The sequence below is a fragment of the Micromys minutus genome (genome assembly GCF_963924665.1).
Source record: "Micromys minutus genome assembly, chromosome: 1".
Classification (NCBI taxonomy): Eukaryota; Metazoa; Chordata; class Mammalia; order Rodentia; family Muridae; genus Micromys; species Micromys minutus.
Window position 1 is genome coordinate 109,623,316 of NC_137969.1, and position 22,195 is coordinate 109,645,510.

Below are 22,195 nucleotides of genomic sequence, written 5' to 3' on the forward strand. Positions count from 1 at the left end.
GACTGATTCTTAAAACATGCAACTGATGTATGTGTCTGTATTCATGTCCTGGGAAAACCCCCAGCAAAATTGGTGTAACTGTAGATCTAATTCCATTGACAAGGGAAAGTGTGAGAACAAAGCTTTCCCCAGTGGTGAAAATAAATTCGGTCCATGGTCCTTGGAAATAGTAGATAGGATGCAATTGAGACACCAGAAGCCAATAAACTCTCCCTAATATCTCTCTCTCTCTCTCTCTCTCTCTCTCTCTCTCTCTCTCTCTCTCTCTCTCTCTCTCTCTCTCTCAGTGGTTCTCATGCTCACAGAGGTTTATTTCCCTATGCATTCTCCAAAGACAATATGCAACACCCAGGGAGTCAGTTTATTCCTTTTAGTAAAACAAGCTTGCTAAAAAATGTGTGAACCGTGGTGTTTCTTCTATTCCTTTTTCCTTCTTTCTTGGTCTCCTGCCATCTGAACAGTGCTAGGTACTTAGCCCTTCTGTGGACACTCCATCTTCTGAATGCATCAATTAAATCAGTAGCTGACCTTGCTCTAAATCTCCTGACTGAGGTGGCATGACTTCAGATGGATCAGACATCTGAGTTCCTCAAAATGACTAAGCTGCCCTGGTGCATTCATTTGTAGAGCATTTAACAATGGGTTGAGTCCATTCAAAGTGGTTCTGCAGCTTTTACAGACACTGGTGTATTTATCTTCACAAACAGTGCCTCACCCGTGAGGCTTTTATAGCCACCACAGATACTTGTCTAGATCTTTCATAACAGCTTAGAGGTTAGGGGTCTATTTGAAAACCTCCAGTAAAAACCCACGAATCTCAAGGTCGGGGCCTCCAATTTCATATATCATTTAGAAACAGAACCTGCCTTTCAGTCCCTCCCCATCTGATCACCTAGGTGGACAAGCTGACCATTACTAGTTGGTAGGGACGCAGCTCCCAGAAGAAGGAGTGCCATGTCACAGAAGTCTGCCAACCATGTGTCCCTGCTCCCGATCCCAGCACCAGACTCAGGGAAGCCAGTCATTTGCCAATTCTGCATTCTTACTCTCCAGTCAGCATTCAAACACCCATGCTAAAGTCCGAATCATTCAGAGATAGAAAAGAAGAACACCCCTCTCCACATGCATACTTTTAATAGCATGAAAGTGGTGACCGAGAGGCAAGCACACTGTATCCACTCGGCATCCCTTTCACTCTCATACTGTAGAGAATGCACACACCATTAGTGGGACAAAATCTCTTCGGGAAGCAAATGAGGAAGGGGCCAAGTTCGTTAAAGAAATGCAACAATGTCATATCAGTGCAATGTCTGAGAGCATCCTCCTGTCCTGGCGCAATAGCTCCCATAGGTCCATATCTTCAAGAATTTGTGATTAGTCCTTCAAAAGCAAAACACTGAGCCGGTCTCCACGTTTCTCAGGAATTTCACATAGAAAACCATGCTAATGTCCTCTTTGTGGCCTCCTTTGTTTGGATTGATGAGAAAGCTGAGATGTGACAGTCATTCTCTCAGCTCCAGAACTCTAGGCTATCAACAAAGTAACAGTACAGTTGAGTTACCACTTTCAGCTTTCCTTAAGCTTTTCCCACATCCATTTTAGTCATCCCAGACTAAACTATCTGGTTTAGAAGACAGAGAGTGAAAACCACAAGTTACTCATCCAAGATCATACAGTCTTGTGGCCAGACTTCTGGTTGCTTAGTCCACGGTCTGCCCTTCATGGCCGGGCACTGTACAGTGTTTCTAGCTTTCTGTCCCTATTCTGAGGGACAAGCTCCATATTCACTCAGGCTGCTTGTCGGTTCTCAGTGTTATGTAACTAGACATTCATATTTTAAAAAGGAAAAGAAACACACTTCTTTTAAAAACATGAAAATTCTTCCTTGACAAGTACATGAAGATTAAAAAAATAAACGTGACATCCCTCTGTATTGCCGCTTTATGGATGTCTTTTCCAGATGAAAAGGTCCTGCTGAGGAACAGTTCACTGACCTCTCATTTCTATGTACACATAATACTCCTGACTAATAGCAGGACCTTCGCACTGGGAAATTATTTGCTAAATATTTCCCACTGGCTCACAGCTTGGACTGTCAATTTCTGCCAGATGTGAGACATCTGGACTGGTGCAACGGAACAGGACAAATTCAAAGAGATGTATCCCAGATGTAGAACAGGACAGCTGTCCTCAGGAGTTTGTCACAGGGCCGGCTCAGAGTGTTCAAATTTCCCATGACCCTGTTCCACCTGCATCTCACCATAGCTTTTATATGACTGAAAAGCATTCATGAGGTTGACCAGATAGCCGCATAAAACATTAAGCTGACAGTCACAGAGAAGCAGTAATGTTCCATGCTTCATGATCATATGATGGTGCTCAAGACCCCGTGGCAGGGAGTAGTGTGGAACCCACTGTCAGATGAAGGACTTCAAAGAAAGGTTGCCATCTGAGGGTGGCCTTATTCTTCTCTTGTCCAGGTGACATTCAGGCACATTGATCTGATGTGCCCTTGGCTTTGTAAAAACCAGTGGAGACCCTACTCATACCGTTTCTGTCTTGGGAAGGGTCACTGGCCCCAAATGTTTGCTTGGGGAGGTGACTGGAAGAAAAGCTTGTTCTGTACCAGGTTTAGAAATATCTGGAAAAATACTCTGTAGTCGTGCAAACTTCTGCAAAAAAAGAAAAGAAAAGGTGTTGAGAAACTAGTCATTGGGAAAACTTGGTAGTTGTCACCCCTCCCCTGAGAGCTGGCTGGACACTTTGCTGTGGAAGTTCTTGCTATACTCACTACTGCTCATTCTTTATAAGCTATATGTATCACCACGCTGATGTTTCCAAATCTCATCGGGACACTCATTGACTCCCGACTTCAGTGATCTCTAACTTCTACTGTCACAGAACAATGTGGAAAGCCAGTGTCTATGGAAGCTGACATCTGTCATCAAAAAAAATTGTAGGCAGTATATCTTAAATGTCTGACCATCCTAGTTACCTTCTCTTTTTACATTTTATTTATTTATTATGTACACAGTGTTCTGCCTGTATATATGCCTGCACACCAGAAGAAGGTGCCATATATTTTTATAGATGGTTGTAAGCCACCATGTGGGTGCTGGAAATTAAACTCAGGACCTCTGAAAGAACAGTCAGTGCTCTCAATCTCTGAGCCATCTCTCAGATACCCCCATCCCCCAGTTATCTTCTTATGAACAAAAAAAAAATCCCTGCCAATCAAATAGCAAGGTCTAGGAGGTCAGGCACATAACAATTATTTCTGTCCCATGCAGTGGTTGGCAGAATGCTTGGACACAGCAGGTAGTCTTGGGAGTCTTTGGTTTAATTTTATATATTTGCTTTTTATTTTAGAACTATTTTAAATACACCCTCTACTTTACTTAAAGAACATTTATGAAAGGCTTTATATTTAATGAATGGCACCACCAAAAATACATTTACCTTAAGAATCCTTTTCAGATTAATTGATGTAATTATTCTTTGAGAAATTGATAACATCCAAAAAATCTTAGTCTACTATTCAACAATTCATTTCAAAGCCATGAGTATTGCAAAAATACTCTTTTTACACTCTTGCCTGATTATGAAACACCAGTATTCCATTTTGTTGTGATTGCTTTTTAAAATAAACTGATGAGTTAAATTTGTATTCACACATAATAATTTTAGTTATAGGATATGGTATGTTTATTGATTTTAAAATGGAAATTAGACACGTGGTTTACACAATAAGAGACAGACAACTAAATACAATATGGTAGGTGACAAGGGCCAGCCCTGTAATGGCTTCAGGATGAGTCTATCCTGGTCCCTGTGTAGCCAGACCTTCTGGTGGCCCTGAGACATGGGGATGATTACTCTCCAGTTGTTCAGTCTCAGATGGCCCTGCTCCCTGGGGGCCATGGTCAGTCCAGGTGAACAGTTGGGCAGAAATGGGATTAAGAGCTTCCAACTGGAGCTATGCCCTACAGCTAAAGAACATGTCAAGAATACACAAGTACTGTCAGCTACCTTCTACTCCAGGGGATTTTTCTGGGTGTCCCAGTGCCCTGACTTCTTAGGGTCAAATCTTAAAGAGGTTGAGAACTGCAAAAATATAAGTAGAGCCAATACGAGAAAACAGGCCCAGGGCAGCATGACTAAAGGGGACATTGCAGCAACACCTTGGCCCCAAGGTGACATGGTGACCACAAGTTCTTCAGGTCTTCATGGGACTCCTCAGACTTTTCTACACAACCCAACCTGCTTAACCTCACAGGTTTTAGACCATGCTCTCTAAACCAGAGCCAAGCTGGAAAAATCTGCCTGTGTTTCCCACCGTGTGAGCCTCAAAAGTACAGCCAGCCTTCAGAGTGCCTCTCAGCCTCTTTCCATGACATTCAATGATTCACGATGTCCACAAAACCTACAGGAATCAGTGAGTCCCCGGGGACCATGTCAGGGCAACAGGTATTTTGACCAGACACTTACACAGGTAAAAATGATGAGTGTCAGGTAGAAAACAACCAGACAGAATAGCAACACAGCTTCCGCCCTGTACTTCCTGAAAGTTGACTCTGTAGCTTCCTTGGGGCATCCTTAAAAAAAGAAAAGGAACCCATGAATACATTCAAAGACATTTCTCCCCTGCTCCATTCCTGCTTTTTTCTGGTTCTAGCATGACTATGAGCATCCCTACCCTCAAATACATCAGGCAGTAAATACCAGTCATGGTGGCAGTGATAGCAATCTTGAGAGCTTGCTGTCACATTGCTCTGACCATATGCCACGGAATAGATGGAATGTTTGCCGAGTTTCCAAAGCCATTAACTACCTTAAGCTCTTGTGGCAAGTTGAACTCTTAGGCGAATGGCCTCAGATCAAGACACTCTGGCTAGAGCATGAGGCTGGAGATCTGCCTGTTCTTGTCTAAGAAATCCAACTGAAGTTTGTTTTTATTTGTCTTCTTGAGACTGGGTATCATGTAGTTGAACTCACCATGTTAATATAGATGACTCTGAACTTCTCAATCCTCCTACCTCTACCTTCTAAGCTCTTAGATTATAGGCATGTGCTACCATCCCTGGGTGTTATTGATACTTCAAACTGAACCCAGAGCTTCCCACCTTCTGGGTGAGCATTCTCACTATTGCTAGCCAGTTAATTGCCATTCTTAGAGAAGGCCAGCAGCATAGGCTTGGTGTACCAGCTCCCTCGGGATTTTTGAGGCCATGGCTGTGGCACTAGAAGAAAGCAGAAGAGAGGCCTCAGCCAGGAACAACCCTGGAGGAAGAGCCTTGTCCCATCCAGGCACTAGCTGATGTTTGGCTTATGCTGCAGTGAGGTTGCCAATGGGCTTGGCTCACAGCCTGGGCAGGGCCAGGCAGCAGGAAGATGTTTCCAAGAAATTGCTCCCTTGAGTCTTATGGACTTGAGATTAGATTCAAAACTGTAATGCAGCGGGTCTAGGGATAGATTCTCACCAGGTTATATAACTTAATGGAAAAGATTAAGAGACAATATTTTAGAGATCACTAACACTGACCGAGCATTCTATCTCAGTCACTATACTTAATATCCTAATGTGATATCTCACTAAGTTTAACCACAAACCTAAAATACAGAGGTCACTGCCCCCATTTGAGAGATGAGGCTTATATTAAAACAGTTATATAGCCAGCTACACGTTAGTGTCAGTTAACATTTGACCCAGATCTAAACAATACATTGTATCCTGACCCTTAACTTAGAGGCAATAATACTATGTTGGAAGAAATAAATGAAGGCAACCAGCTGTGCTCCGTTCATTTCTGCATTATCCCTCATAACTCTCTCTCGGTAAGCTATTGCCGTTTCTTAGCCATTTGGGTTGAGGGTCTATTGTGCACCAAAGAAAGTACAGAAAAGAGAATTGCTTGCTCCCTGGGGAAGGTGGCAAGTGTATAATGTGTCAGTAAGACAAGCAAACCAGCCAGGACATGGCTAGAGGTTGAACAGGGTGCAGGGTGTGTGTGTGTGTGTGTGTGTGTGTGTGTGTGTGTGTGTGTGTGTGTGTGTGTATGTGCGTTTGCAGCAGCAGTTAGAAAAGTACAAACATTGGCTAGCCCTTTAAAAAACTGAAGATTGCTATCTTGGTTCTAATAGCTTTCAGATACGTGACAGGAGGTCACTGTGGCTCTTGTGCAAAGCCAGGGCCTTATAGACAATATGTCATTTCTGGCCTTAGTCCCTAGCAAACGTTGGACAAAAGTCAGTGCATAGATTCAGCCACATAAAGAAAAAGTTATGACATTCATCAGAGGAATTCACTGGCAACCACAGACATTGGTCCTAAGCTGCAGGGTCTGATTCTGGAAGAGGAGAGATTGGGATCTGCAGAAATCGCACCCCACTCTGTGGGAAGAAGTGAGGTAAACTCACCTGTCACCTTCAAAACCACTGTGCCACTGAAGTTGCGCTGCCCTCCGAGCTCCTGCAAGGCACACCTGTAGGTTCCCGAGCTGCAGATGGTAGTGTTTTGGATTGTCAAGGAGTAAGACCTTTTCCTGGGGCCCTCGAAGGAGCTGTTTTGCTTGCTCTCAGGGAGCTCCAGCCTCTCATTGCCACTCTCTGAGACCTGTGAAGAGGCAGCAAGGGGTCTTACTGACAGACTTTCCATGAGAGCTTCACAACTTGTTTCCACAAAGCCATCAAACAAACAAACTAACTTGTTTTTAAAACATGACAGAGCGCTTTTTCCACCCCACCCTCACCCCGTACATGAATTCCAGGGGAGAAGAAGAGAATCTACAAAAACTCTAAGGTTGTGTTTGCTTTGAAACAAGATAAGGCTGTACATTGTGATTGTAGCAACAGGAAGCAACACAACCTCCACCCTGCAGGAATGAGAGAGTCACTGGCTGGGAGAGGGGAAGAGAGAGGGGGAAGGAGAGGGAGAGGGAGAGGGGGAGGGAGAGGGGGAGGAAGAGGGGGAGGAAGAGGGGAAGGAAGTGGGGGGTGGGCACCATGTGCATCACTCTGGGTTGGCTTTTGCTCTCTTTTAAATGTCCTTTTGGATTATTTTTCAGATGCTAAGTCACCCATTAGCTGGTTCGAAATTTTGGATGAAAAATAAGTGCCCCTGCTACTAGGTGTTAGAGAGCACCTTTGCTGTTCAAGGTCACAAAGGACTAGAAGCTGAGGATACTTTATCTCTCTTCTAAGAGATGCAGGAAGATGCTGAGGCCAGTGGTGTGAGGAGTTTTTAGAGTCAAAGCAAAGCACTCTCTGGAAGGACATCAACAGGACGCCTGGGCCAGCTAGATGCTTAAGGTAGCTGAGCAATCTTATTGGTTCTCTCCCTGAGCTCTCTTGGAGATTGAGTTGTGAGTTGTTTTCAGCATCTCCTTCTCAAAGATGTGACATTCACCACATTCAACATTCACTCTCTTTCCCATCCATACCATAGTGTGTATGTGTTTCCACATGCATACATGTCTACGTTCACATGTGTGCAGGCACATGTGTATTCCTGCATGTGTGGAGAAGCCTGGGGACAACTTCAGATGCATTTCTCAGGTGAGATCGACTTTGTGTTTTAGTAACAGCCCCGCCCCCAGCCTAAACTTTTCCTTGTACATTAGCCGGGGGCCAGCGAGTCCCAGACCTGACCGCCATGCAGAAATGACAGCCATGTATCACACGTCTGACTTTTTTTTTCTTTTTTGTGGATTGGACTCAGGTCCTCACACTCGCAAGGCCTGACCATGTTTCTAATGTGCACTCAGTTGGCTCCTCTACATAAATGGCTTTAGGCACATCCAGCCTTGGACCCTGCGGCAAATTCTCTTGTCATTCACAAGATTCACATTCAAGAAATGTGCAATTAACAAACAAAAAATAAATAAAATAAAATAAAATCACCACCACCACCAACAACAACAACAACAATAACAAAAACAAATTATCACTACCATTACCAACAAACAAACAATCACCAAAAGAGGTCTCACAATATTTTAGATAAATTTACAACTTTGTGTTGGGTCACTTGTATTCAGAGCCATATGTGCCCTTCGGGCAACAGGTTGGTTACACTTTAATTTCAAAGCTTCTAAAGTAGATTTTTATTAACAGTAAAGCAGAACATTGCTCTCGGGGCTGGCAGACAGTCAGCATCCCTAAACAGCCCGGAACTGCCCTTCGATGCTTGGCCCAGACCAGTACAAAGCCTTGGGGCCAGTGGCATCCCTCCCCTTGCTTTATTATCATAACAGAACCCAAGGCTCACAGTGGGGAAAGGGACAGACCACCTGCTTTTTCTGTGTCGTAGGGAACAGTGAGTGGGGAACACGCTGCAATCCTCCGCTGTTCAGAGGAGGGGACTCTGGCAGGGAACTAGATAACCAAAGGGAAAGAGCTCAGTCCTGTGTGTGTGTGTGTGTGTGTGTGTGTGGTGTGTGTGTGTGTGTGTGTGTGTGTGTGTGCGCGCGCGCGCAAGCACAAACGCATGCACTCTGGGTCAGTTCTGTTTAACGTAGAAAGCCAAAGCTGCACAAGGTCACCCAGTTTGAATCCGAGCTTTCAGAGCGCTGACATTGCTGTACAGTGGTGGGCTGCAGAGACATCTGCTGGCAGATTTATGCTCACTCCCAGAACCAGGCTGAAAGGAATGGCTCTTCTCAGGCTGTCTCTGGACATAAATCCCATTTCTTGACAGTTCTCCCCACTCCTCACTAAATAATCGAGAGTCTCCAGGAGGAAGCGAAAAGACTGGGGCTTTCGAAGTTACAAAATACAGCAACATTGAGGCTGAGGACTCTGTCCATCGGCAAAGTCCTTGCGGTACAAGCGTGAGGACCTGAGTTCAAACCTCAGCACTGACAAAGAAAAAAAATAATCACTTGGTGTGACAACGCATGCCTGTGCACTCCTGCTGGACCAGGAAAGATAGGAAGATCCTGAAAGCTTGAATGTCCGTCAACTGAGTTAAACTAGAAGCTTCAGGTTCAATGAAGGGCGCTGTCTAGAGGATGGGGTGGAGAGGTTGAGTGACATCAACAATGACTTCTGGCTTTCCCATTCATATGCACTCATGTACACACACATGCATGTTCACATGTATACACACATGCATGCATGTACACATGTACACACACGCATGTACACAGGAGCAATGAAAGGAGGCACCTGGAGAATCTTCAGAGAAGCTAAGAGCATCCAACTGATTCTAGAACAGATAGAGCTGGCTCCTCATGGCGTACAACATCCCCCACCCCTGACTGTCCAACAGAGCTGCTACACAGGACCAGTTTGAGATGATTAACCTGCCTCAGTCTCTGCCTAGCTATGACCAATACTCCATCCATCTCTTTCTTTTTTCTAAATCATTCTTCAACAGCTAAGATGACTGACTGCAACTGGCCTTTTGAGATGACCTGCGTCTCTCTGCTTTCCTCTTGGGGAGCTTCTCGTCTTTCAAGAGGGCTCTCCCTCAGATCAGAAAAGCCCATGAGAAAGTCAAGATCAAAACCTACAGCGGTGTTCCCTGGAGCTGGTGTATAGGCGGTGGTGCTGGGTTTTTGTTTGGTTTTGTTCGTGTGGTTGGGACTTGAGAAGCAGGTTGGAGCTGGAAAACAGTGCTGATTGACAGTGGCCTTCCATCTCTCTGCAGACGGCTTTATTTCAAAACAAGGCAGCCCAACGGCAAGGAGTACACTTGGTGGGCAGATTTCTATGGGCTTCTGGAACAATGCTAGCGTTTCCATTCCAGTTGTTCATGAGTGGCAACATAAAGGCCAGCTGAGATGGTAAGGACAGATGGAAGAAACGAAGGGAGACACAGAACAAGGTTGTCGCCACAATCTCCTGCCAAATTCTCCTTACTGCCCCACCACTGACGAACACCTCAGCTCTCACCGGTCTCTCCCTTTTCTCCTCATGCCACTGAGAACCAATGCCACGGAGCTAGCAGAGCCCAAGAACTCTTGCCAAGTGAGTGCCAGCTTTGCTGGGTAACTATCCTTGGTGTCCGTGGGACTCTGTTCAAGTCCCTAGGTGAGTATCTGAAATCGTAGGCAGAATAGAACTTGTCCTCAGAAAGACGTAAGGCTTTTCTCAGGTCCATACGCACTCGGGACAGTTTTGTTTCTAAACCAGGCATAGGTTTCTGCTCACATTTTCCACACCCAAAATTAATACCTTTTCTATGCCACTGAAGCATTTGAGACATACTGTGGCCATGGCTTTTATGGTTTGAGGTACGACAATAAAACTAACTACTAAGGGTGTCTTTTCCCTTCTTCAAAACATTGGGATAAGAGATTCATTCTTACCATGGTCCTCAGCAATCTCGACATGAAGAGCTTGGATCCCTCCCTCTCCCTCTCCCCTACCCCTCCTGCTCCCCCTCCCTGTCCCCCTCCCCCTCCCCCTCCCTCTCCCTCTTGGAAATTGTTTACTCCTGAAATTTTTCATTAAGGTTTTTGGACTATGGTTGGCTACAGGTCATTGAGTTAGAAACAGGTGAGGTCATGGTTAAGAGAGGTGGCCCTAGAACACAATGGACAAAACTGTACACCTGGAAACACCCCACAGCCTGCTCCTGGTCTCTTGGTCAAGATATATAGAATGTCAGTTGCTCTTGCTTTTGTTACCCTCCCCTTTTTTGTACTTTTCTTTTTTTATTAGTTACTCTCTGTATTTATATCTGAACTGTTATCCCCTCCTCCACCCCCTCCCCTCTCCCCTCCCCCTCCACTTGTCCTTTTGTTGTCTTAAGACATAACTTTCCAAAAAGGGGGGAAAGGCAATCATAAGACTCCCCCTGAAAAATGCAGTCTCTCCCCACTAGTGTAGAAGCAGAACCATATTTACATCTCTGTTACGTCCTCAAAACCAGAGGGAAGCACTGTGGGTACCAGCAAACTCCTTGTGCAAAACTTCAAAATTCTCAAAAGACCCGAGGCTAGGCACATGTCATCTCGCCATGTCCAGCGAACCAGCCGTGGCTGAAGATGCTCCAGAGAGTGCGGGAAGGTGGGATCACAGCTGGGCCAACCCCCTCTTTGCTTTGAGTGCATGTGAGCATTTGGAGCTGGCTTGAAACCAACCACTGGCAAGAGTGGCTTTCTAAACATTCCAAGTCTAAAAGTGTTTCATTGCTTTTCTGCAAAGGCATTTTAGGAAATAGTAATTTATAACAAAGGAACCCTCCGACTCATTCACCGAGGAGCATAATTGACGGGAACTGTTTAATGCACATTCTGTGATGCTAATATTGCCCTGCAGAATGGGAAAGCACAACATAATTTGGGCAAATTAATTTCTCGAAACGCCCGTTCTGATGCTGTTTTAAATATCCACACCCTGTGGATTAACTTTTATGCTGACAACTGGACTTTTTATTTTTTTCAATTAGGGGAAAAAATGAGATAGCCTGTTTTTAGGGCTTTAATTTTTCTCAAGGCCTCAAATTTGAATAAATGACTTAAATATACTCTTTCTCTGAGACAGAGGCTTGACCTTAAGGAAACCGCAAGACCTAAATCAAACCAAGCTTCCTCTTTAACGCACTGAACATGACATCAAACAAACGAATACTGATTTTAAAGGCCTATGAATTAAATTTCTCAATGATGGACAAATTTGAATAAGGACAAACTAAATAAATAATATGGGCACAAAGCCCGTATTTCAACTAAGAGCTACTGTGGCATTAAAAAAATTTAATGTAATTTATTCAAATATATGTATTCAAATTTATGACAACTAATCAGGCCAGGTAGGACAACCTTTGATCCCAGCTAATCAGAAGGCTGAGACAAAAGGATTTTTCAGGTCAAAACCAACTTAGTTAACTGAGAGAGAACCTGTCTCAAAATAAAACAATGTCAAAGGTGCTTGGGGGCTGGAGGAAAGGCACAGTGCACTAAGTGCTTGTGCAAGCTGCAACCTATGATCCCTGTCCCCCAAGGAAGAGCATTTCCATAACCCCCTGCAGACAATGATGGGGCAAGAGAAGCTCAGGGACGTACAGGCCATCAGGCCTAGCGGGAATGGTAAACTCCGGAGTCAGTAATGAAACCTCGTCACAGGAAAGCAAGGTGGACAGTGACCAAGGAAGGTGTCCCAAACCTCAGCCACTAGTGTCTACAAGCAGAGGCACAGATGAGGGAGCCCACAGACACACAAGCTCGCATTCACACATGCACGCACTCGCGCACAGTGTGAACTTCCTAGAAATGACCAAATCCAACTGCTAAGGCAACGTTTCTATTCCTATAGCAAACAAGTTGTGATCACAAACGTGAAGTCCGAGCCCCTCAGATACTATATCTGCTAAATGTGCGATGGAGTCTCGGTGAAAGGAAAAGTTTATTTTGAGAGGAAAACACACACAGAGTTCAAGCATTTTACCTACCAGTTTGATAAACCATATGTGAAGAGGAGACTTCAAGTGCCTAAAGACATCATTGCTGTAAGCCGACGTATCCAAAGCCTACTGGAACAGCCCTTTGTTAATTGCATTCCTTGTGCACTAATATTCATGTACTTTGGTTTCGAACTCAATTAAAGTGCTAATATAATCCCCATTCATCATGAAAAAAACAGTTCTTTATAATGTGCCAAATAGTTTGGCTCCGAGGTTGATGTCATAATGAGTATAAAATGTATGAGCATTAATGTCGGGGTTCTTTTTTTTTTTCTGAGTGTAGTTTTATTAGGAAAATGATTTTCTACTTTGAAATGTGCTAGGTCCAACAGACAGAGTCAGATTTATGACTCTGATCAAGAGTTATGAGTAAGGCAGAGGCAGCCTAATTAAGAACACTGGCTTTGGAGTGGGGCAGAGTGGGAGCCATGCCGAGCCCAGTCCTCCCACCATTGCTTCTGCTCTTGGCCAACCGGGTTAGTCTGTACCTATAGGACCCAGGAAGGGCCACATCTTACAGAAGTGGACTTAAGGGATGTCTGATATTGCATACAACCGTAAGGGCGGTACCAATCAGATGGAAAGCCCTAAAGACGTTATTATTTTTTTTTAAATACATAGCCAAGGCTTCATTCAGCATACTAAACAGTTCATTGCACACAGGAAGGATTCGGAGTGTGCGTGCTGAATAAATGAATGAGTTTAAGACATGATGGGAACGTGACCAGCACCTTGGCTTCCAAATCAGAAAGCCTGAAGCCGAGTCGGAGCTCCTGCATTAGCTAGCCGGGTCATTGTCAGTCATGGACTTCATCTCTGTGCGTCATGCCCTTGTCCAGAAGGAACGTATCGTAAAAGTCAAACGAGAAACACGCACAGGGCACTGTGGAGTTGAGAGAGCTGGAGGGAGAAGCTTCGCTATGGCTGACTGATATAGATGATTCTTCCAGCTCATCCTTCTAGGCTTCTTTCTGGTAAAATTACCCTGGAAGTGTCAATCCATTGCTCTAGGAGAAATCTCATGTGTGTGTGTGTGTGTATGTGTGTGTGTGTGTATGTGTGTGTGTGTGTTCATGTAGGTGCACATGCATGTGAGGACCAGAAGACAGTCTCAGTTGCCCCTTTCTCTTTAGGCACCATCCAATCTTATTTTCTGCTCATTTGAAGACAGTCTCAGTTGCCCCTTTCTCTTTAGGCACCATCCAATCTTATTTTCTGCTCATTTGTCTTTTTAGATAGAGTTTCTCACCATCCCAGGAACATTTTGATGGCTAGAGTGGCTGGACAGTAAGCTTCAGGAAGCTGCATCATCACACCCTGCTCTTTTCACTGGTTCTGGGAGTCAGACACCCTTCTTCTACAGCGAGCACTTCACTGACTAAAGCATCTCTCCAGCCCTCTACAGAGAAATCTAAATCTGTTAGCTGCCCATGTCTCCAAAACAGCACCGCATTCTGATTCTCTCAAGTATCATCATAATAAAGTGGAAACATGTTTCCAAGCCAGGACAAGAATGGCAATGTTTGACTTTTCATTGTTCACATCAACCACCCTGAGGTTGTCATCTGTGTTGGGTGCCTACTGTACTCTGAGCTCAGGTCCTTCACAGAACCACAGAGAACCCCTTGAGTCAGGAGGAGGGCCATTTGATGCTAGCCTGACATCCTGGGACCTCGGAGACTGATTGTAATGGACAAAGGATGCAATCTTACCCTCTTAAGAATAGCCAGATACTTGTCCTACAGAAGGAAAACCTAATCAGAAAAACATGGTGTTTGGGGAAAATGTGCAAGTGTGTTTACCTGCTACTGCTTCACTGCAGCAGGGAAGCTAGCAATAAAACCAATATAAAGACTGGAAAACAATAGCAAATGGAATGTCACCAAGCCCAGGGGATATTCACAATGCTCTAAGGCCAGCTTTTTCTAAAGGAAGAGACCTATGTTGGCTTATATATGGAAATGTGGAAAAAATGAAAGAAAAAAAAAAACAGTACATCATGGATAAGCCAACATAGTTCATTTTCTTTAAGAAAGCATTACAATTCCTTGTAGCAGACAGTCTTAACTGGTGAGGGTATATAATACACAGACCACTACATAAGGGTGGCACTCAGCCCATGGGGCCCAGGCTTCTAGATCAGTCCTACTTCTGTGCCTCCTCTCCTCAAAGAAAGCAGCACTAGAGCTGACCCAGAAAGTCTGGTCCAAGGTGACTGCAGACAGAGCTTGGGGCACCTAACATCTTCCTTTTCTAGGGGTTTTTCTCCATCTGGACCTATAATCCTCAATAGCCACCGGCTTTTCTGGACTCTGTCCTCTTTGAAGAACTCAAATTAGAACATAAAAAAGACTCATGGGTGCTCCAAGAAACTGTCACGTGACATTACTACATCCTGATCTTCCAAGTCACACACGGGGCACACTTAGAGCTTCTCCATGCAAACGAACACCCAAAACAAAACACCAAAAAGCATGCTTAAGTGTGTGAAGGAACAGAACCAGGAAGAGATTTTTTGGTCCTCCTCTGGTTTGTGCCCAAGCGTGTTGCTCAAACCTTAGGAAAGGGGAGGGGGTGAGTGCCCGGTCAATCCAAACATGAGCATAAGGACCCAAGTTACTTCCTTAGTGCCTATGTTGATAACAAGACAAACCGTAAAACTGGGTGAGGGAGCAGATATCTGTGATCCCAGTCCCGTGAAAAGTTGCACAGGAGAATCCCTGGGGCTTGCTGGCTCCAGGTTCAGTAAGAGACCCTGTCTAAAAACATGGGGTGGGGTGTATTTAAGGAAGACACCCAAGGTAAGTCTCTAGTCTCTGGACCCATGCACACAGACAAGCTTGTGTACACACACACACACACACACACACACACACACACACTCACATACTCACACTCACACACTCACACAAACACACTCACACACACACACTCACACACACACAAATCATTGCAGAAGTAACCAGAAGGAGATTACGGAAGTGGCCTTAGACCATTTTTGGGGTAATGAATTTGATTTCAGTCTTGTTTTGCATTAAATGCCTACATCACTAAAAGACTTTCCACAAACTTCTCCTTTTTTCCATGCAGTGACAGAACCAAGAATAAACTAAAGAAACCAAGTCCTCATGTGATTCAGATTTCCCCTTGTATACGTAGAAAGCATGTGATTTTATCTGTTTGTGTTTCTCTTCAACACTTCAACTTCTATTCCTACCTCCAAAAGACATAAACAAGGCTACTGTTCAGCTATGGCCAAAACTTCAATGAGACACTTCTCCTCTCTGGGGTAGCCTCATCCTCCCTTGACCACACAGACAGAAATGGTGATGGGGAAAACCCAGGGAAGTGGAAATGTGCACTAACCTCCGATGAGCTAATCTCAGTGCAGTAAAAGAATACAGGAAAAGAATGCTCCCAAAGATTTGTCTTCTTGGGAGCATTACATCCCTTCCATCAGCGTGAAAAAAAAAATGTGCTGTTCCTTAGATGTACATGACATCATTCTGTGTGCTGAAATTCTTTCAGTATCTCAGCACTGCTGAGATTGCATGCCTTGGATTCATTGGCATTCAAGTCCTTCACATTCTGTGACCATTCTGTGTACTAGTGTCATGTCCTAGGTTTACCTGCTGGATCACTTTTCTTTTAGATCCCTAGTGACCTCACTGGTACCAAACGTGTGGCATGTTTCTGCGCTACACTAGAAATGTTTGCTTGGTCTCTGAGTATGGATAAGGGCAGGTGGACACAGCTGTGTGTTCCTGTGTGTAGACATCAGATGTCTTCTCTATCACTGTCAACCTTGTCTGTCAAGACAGGGTCTCTCAAAGAATCTGGAGCTCATGGATTCGACTAGGTTGCTTGACCAATGAGCTTCAGGGATCCGCCTACCTCTGGCCCCTGCACTGGTGTTACTGACCTTGCTTGGCCTCAAAAGTTACCCCATTGCGTGAGTCCCACAGCTGGTACCTTACTGACTGAGACATCTCCTTCATGTTGATTTTGGGATAGCTATCACCAGGCCCAGGATGTGGCACCTACTTGTGACATAATAACACAGTGCAAATATAAAGGTTATCCAAGAACCAACTTTGACTTTCATAGTTTGAGCTAAAAGTGAGATCTCCAAGGCAAGAAGGACATGTGCCAATGGGGACAGTATATATATATATATATATATATATATATATATATATATATATATATAGATATATAGATATAGATATATATAGATATATATAGATATAGATATATATTCACATTCCAGATTTTCAGTCTTTCTACTCCCAAAAACAAGAATCAGGAAAGCTCAACAAGTAGTGTTTGTTAGCTCATGGGTAGGCCCCTGGGGCATGGTATCAAGTCTGACCCCTCAGGAGGCACATTGTTCTTTCCAGAGCCCCTGCCCTTGGAACTCAGCATCATCCACTGGTGGAAGCAGGAAATACAGTAGGAGTGACCAACACCTAAGGACACAGCAGTCAAGGCCAAGTAACACTGGCGGGGTGACAAGCTGTCAGATGGCCTCGGGTAAACCATTAACCTGATATCCAACATCCCTTGCAGCATGAGCATCAGAAATAGAACTCTACCCAGGACTAGTCCACCCCATGATCTAGCATAGCCAGGGATTCTCTACCTCCTAAAGGCAAGTGTGACCCATTCTCTGACGTCACTGCCTTACTTCCCCCTTCTCCCTTCTCTGACAGCCATCTAACTAGATCATGTCTTGTGACACATGCCTGTCCCCACCCACAAAGTACCACCCAGAGGCCACATCAGATATCCCCTTTCACTTTGCCTCACTATAGGTTGTCAGGGCTCCTAGCATGATCCAGGACAGCACTGCATCTGCTGAGAAAATGACTCCTCTTTGTTAGCAGAGGAGGACCCCAACCTTGACCAAAGTTGTCCAACTAGAGCTTTGTTTTCTACTCAGACCTTCAGACCCTTGTGGAAGCAAGCATAGACACAATGACACTCCATAAAGTACACATACAAGACCTTCACGCAGGGTCTTATAGTCAGCACGTACATTGCTAGGTTCTGTCCTCTGAAATCTCAATATAAGGAAACACCACGGTCAATGGCTAAAGAGTGCTGGATCAAAGCGCATTTGACTGTGTTCTCCACCTGCCTCCGTCCACACAAGCTGCAGTCTCTCGTAACTTTAAGAACTAAACTGAGTTATAGTCCCAAAGGGTATAGCTTATTGATCATTCTATTTCTTCTCCATCATCTATTCTGCTTTTAAAGACAGGGAGAGAAGGCAACCTTGGGGATTCCTATTAGGGAGAGTAGTGCTGGAGGGAGGTAGGCTTTGCTGCATTTGGCTTTGCCTTTGATCTTCTGCACTGCTCCTTATAATCCCTCCAGCCTCCCCATCACCACAGTTTAGACACTAAGAATAAAATGCACACTACCCGTGACCGACCTATCGGTGTTTGTACAGACTGGACTCCATCGGCTTGGAGTGTTTGGTAAGAGGCAAAGGAATTCTTCAAGATATGGCTTACATGGATCCTTTTTTAACCATGAGCTCTCAGCATCAGCTGGCTTGCGGCAGGATGTTCTATGGAACCCAAGGATTAAATGGTAAGTGGAATTTTGAGCCACATGTAACCATCCTTGTGATAGGCAGAAGGTAGACAAGATGGGGGCCACCATGGTAGAATGCTAAATCGCATTCCGAGGGGCTCTGCTTACTCTGAGTCCACACAGGTAGTAAGTTTTACACCAGAACATTTTACAAGAAAACCATGCAAAAACAAAACAAGCAAATAAACAACAACAGCAGCAACAACAAAACTAAGCTACTACATCCATTGGCCTTATTTCTGGAATTTTCCATCCATCCTTATCATATAAGCAACAACATTGCAAAGGTGGGCATAAAATAATAGTTAGTTTGGTACTTGTTCAAAAGTCCTGGAGAAGAAATAATACATGTGAATATCGAGGTATTCTGTGAGTGAGTAGTGGTAGCTCTAGCCACCCAGTCCATACAGGGGATGAGAAGAGACATTTCCGTTTCTCATCAGAGCTTCATTCATCTTGAGCAAGCAACTATGCTCTCTCTCTCTCTCTCTCTCTCTCTCTCTCTCTCTCTCTCTCTCTCTCTCTCTCTAAGAAAGAATTTTTAAGAAACCTTTAGGCCAGACCTTGCAAGAACGGTGACCAATAAACAAGCAAATACATTACAGAATGACATCATCTGCCGACATCCAAGGAGAGGTCAAAGGCTAATTGTTATGATTTACTGAACCATTCCAAATGACCCTGTGCGAGGAGATTTAACTTGACAACTGTTTGAACTTCACAGTCTGAAATTTCATCTACTTGTTTCATGAGTACTTTTTAATTACTCCCCTGGGGATATTAATGATGCTTTTTTTTTTTTTATTACAGTCTGGAAGGAATCATGGTTTTATGTTTTGCTCCCTCCTTGAGATGGTTAAGTCTACTGGCTGCCTGGCTTGAGGAGACTTTACTTTTCTTTACTCAAAGTAATTAAAATAGAAAATTGAGATATCAAGATAGTCTAACAACCCAAGATTTGGAATCTGACAGCTTGATTCAAAGCCCGCTTACTTCACTCCCCTGGGCTCTGTGCTTTTGCCTGTAAAGGAGGAACAAGCCTAGTTCTGGCCTCTTACCCACACTGTTCCGGAAGCCAGAGGTAGATAATGTATGTAAATATTTATTCCCACAGTCTGGCATATGGTGAGCACTCAAATACGGCTTTTATGATATTTTTAAAGTGCTATTGTTTTGACTACTCAAAAAAAATTTGGACTCCTGTTTACTGAGCTCACAGTGAAGAAAGGAAAACAAGAAAGTAATGGACACACACACACACACACACACACACACACACACACACACAGTGTGACCATAGTGCAACCTCCCACATGGCACCAGCTGAGATACAGTGACAGAATGAACACTAGGTACTGGGCAGAGTGCAGAATGCACGGGCAGTCATTATCTTTGGGGAATTAACAATCCAGTTGGTTGAGTTATTTGTTTTGTTTGATGCTTATTGCTTTAAACCTCGGACTTTTGTGTGCTAAGCAAACCATGTACCGCTGAGCTGCCACCCCCTCCCACCCACTGGCTAAAGTGGGCAAACACACCACACTACACACACACACACACACACACACACACACACATACACACACTTTCTATTCTGTCTTGCATGTTTGAACACGCACACATCGTTCACTGTGACAAGGCGGCCCTGTGCTTTGTGAAAACCGAGAACATACAGAGGCTTCCTCCTCAGAGCCACCCCTGGGGATTTCATTCATCTGCCTTAAAATGGAGCTGGCCTATCTCAGAACCTCATTTAAAGCAGAGGTGCAGAGGCCGGCTCTATTAAATTACAGCAGCTGGGTTTTAAAACACCAGAAGAATTACAATGCTGGAGTCTGAGAGATCTCACCAAAAGGAAACCTTTCAAATGTTTTCCCTCATGCAACTTAATTTCCTACCACAGGAGCAGAGATGAGTTTTCTCCTCTTTGGGCCTCAGGCTCCAACACATTTTTCAGGAATTCACTCATGGCCAGACCTGACCTCTCAGAGGCTGCCAAGCAGAAGCAAGATGGGGAATGAGCCAATAGCATGTCTTGGCCAATAAGAGATGACCGCTCCTAACTACCTCCTATTGGCAAACCTAAGCCACTTGAGATCCTCTTTGAGATGGTGCCACGGTCACAAGGCACAAGAAATCAGGAGTCTGAGAACATGCTTCCTGTCCCATGCCCAAATCTAGGCCCACGTTGCTTTCTCTGCAGCTCTCTGGCTGCACCCACAGGTGCCCTGTCACATGGATTCGATCCCTTGAAAGCCTCTGGTGGGATCATTCGCGCCAAACCGCTTTTGATCATGATCTGTGGGGAGGCTAATATAAGGGAGCTTGGGCCATGGATGCGCATGAAGCGAGGTGAGAGAAAGTGGAGTATCAGAATGGTTGAAATACCCAATCCGGGGCTCCCGGAAACCCGGTCCCTCGGGTGCCTGTTTTCACTGTCCCCGAAAGGGACGGCACAAACCCCAATGGAGCTTACCTTGACCCAGGACACTGTGTAGGAGAACTGCGGGTCCCAGGGCGCTGTACACGGCAAGTCGGCCGTCTCGGAGCAAGCCACCGTCACCTCCCGCATCGCCATCGCAGGCGCCAGACTGCAGGCTGCAAGAGAGAGAGAGACAGAGCGGCGTAAGCAAGGCCACCGAGGCGGGCTAGCTGGTAGCACGGTGCGATCAGGCTTGGGGACCGTACCGCAGCCTAGAAGCAGGAGCTGGAGGCCTTGCGACATGACTGGAGCGCTGCGCCACTGTCCGGGCCGCCCTTCTGGGCGCGCGCCGTGCTCTTGTACCCGTGCTTGGGACTTCCCCGCGCTCCAGCCCCGGGGACTCCCCAGCCGGAGGAGGCGGGTAACCTGGTCCCCGCCCCGCGCGCGTCCCCAAGTCCGCGTCGCTGCTGCGGCTGGCCAGCGGCGACAAGCAGCTCCGCGGAACAGCCCCGCGCCCTGAGGCTTCGGAAGCCGCGATGGCACGCGCGACACCAGTTACATGACCCTCAAACCCATCGAGCGGGTCAAGTAGATTCAGATAGGGTGTGGGCAGCTTCTTCTGAAGCTCAAAGCTGTGGCGATGCGGCTACTCTCTCCAGATTTTGTGATAGGGACAGACACCCTCGACTTCCTGAGAAGTCCTTGGCTTGCTGCTTTCTTTCGGGTTATCACTCGGCCTTGTTTAGGTTGTTTGATCAAGGAAGACCTTTTTATACTAAAGCATTACTTACACAACGCTAATAAGTCTTTTAGAAAACAATGTCTAAAAAAAAATCTTCAATTCATCTGCGTTAAATCCCCTCCCAAGGGCGCAGGGACTGGGGGGAAGACAGGACAAAATATTTTAAGTGCCAGAGGGCTGGAAGGAGAACTTTGTCTTCTGGACATGAGACCGGTGCGCTCTTGAAGTCACCGGAGCAGTGATGATCTGCAGAAGCCCAAGACAGGGCAGGGATTCACAATCTCCCACCCTTAACTGGGGAGATAGGGACCACAGGCTTCTGGAGGAGGACAACCCCCCCCCCACACACACACACACAGGTCAATCTCTTCCCAGTGGATACCCACATCCAGTAGTATATGGATGTTTCGAGTTAGATTATTTAAAAAAGAAAGATCAAATTACCTCGAATTCACAAGAAGCAACCCCATTTAGCATTTTGTTGTACTGACTTCTATGCCGGCCACATGTGGTATCCTTCGAACTCTCTGTCTTGTGTTAGCTTAGTTTAACATGTTACGAGCAGTGTCACAATACTAAAAGTAGTCTCGGCAACCACTTAGTAGCTGTGCCATATTCCATTGGGCCACAAATTAGAACCCATTAGGTAGTGCTGAGCACTTGGGTGGCTTTTTTACTTTTTTTTTTCCCCCTTTGGATATCAAGGCATTTTGTTTGTACCAAATCTAGGCCCCACTCCCCAACTCCAACCCCTCCTTCCATTTCCCTGCCAAGTTCATGTTCTCTCTTAATGTCTCATATATACAAATATATACATATATACATATGTGCACATAGGCACACACACACATATCCTACTGAGTCCAATTGGTGCTGCCCACAGCATGTGAGGGTAGGTCTCATATCTCTCTCTCCCTCCCTCCCTCTCTCTCTCTCTCTCTCTCTCTCTCTCTCTCTCTCTCTCTCTCTGTATATATATATATATATATATATATATATATATATATATATATATATATAT

The 22,195-nt window shown here is 45.1% G+C and overlaps 1 protein-coding gene across 1 annotated transcript; it reads right to left on the reverse strand.

Moving 5' to 3' along the window:
• Window positions 1-2,138: 2,138 nt before the first annotated feature.
• CD83 (CD83 molecule) lies at window positions 2,139-20,792 on the reverse strand. The gene is made up of 5 exons (XM_080934760.1): window positions 20,699-20,792; window positions 20,487-20,608; window positions 6,418-6,613; window positions 4,489-4,595; window positions 2,139-2,672 (listed from the first exon to the last, which is right to left on the reverse strand). The coding sequence occupies exons 1-5, from the start codon at window positions 20,733-20,735 to the stop codon at window positions 2,544-2,546; spliced, it is 591 nt and encodes a 196-aa protein (XP_080790886.1). The 5' UTR covers window positions 20,736-20,792; the 3' UTR covers window positions 2,139-2,543.
• Between the last annotated feature and the right edge of the window lie 1,403 nt (window positions 20,793-22,195).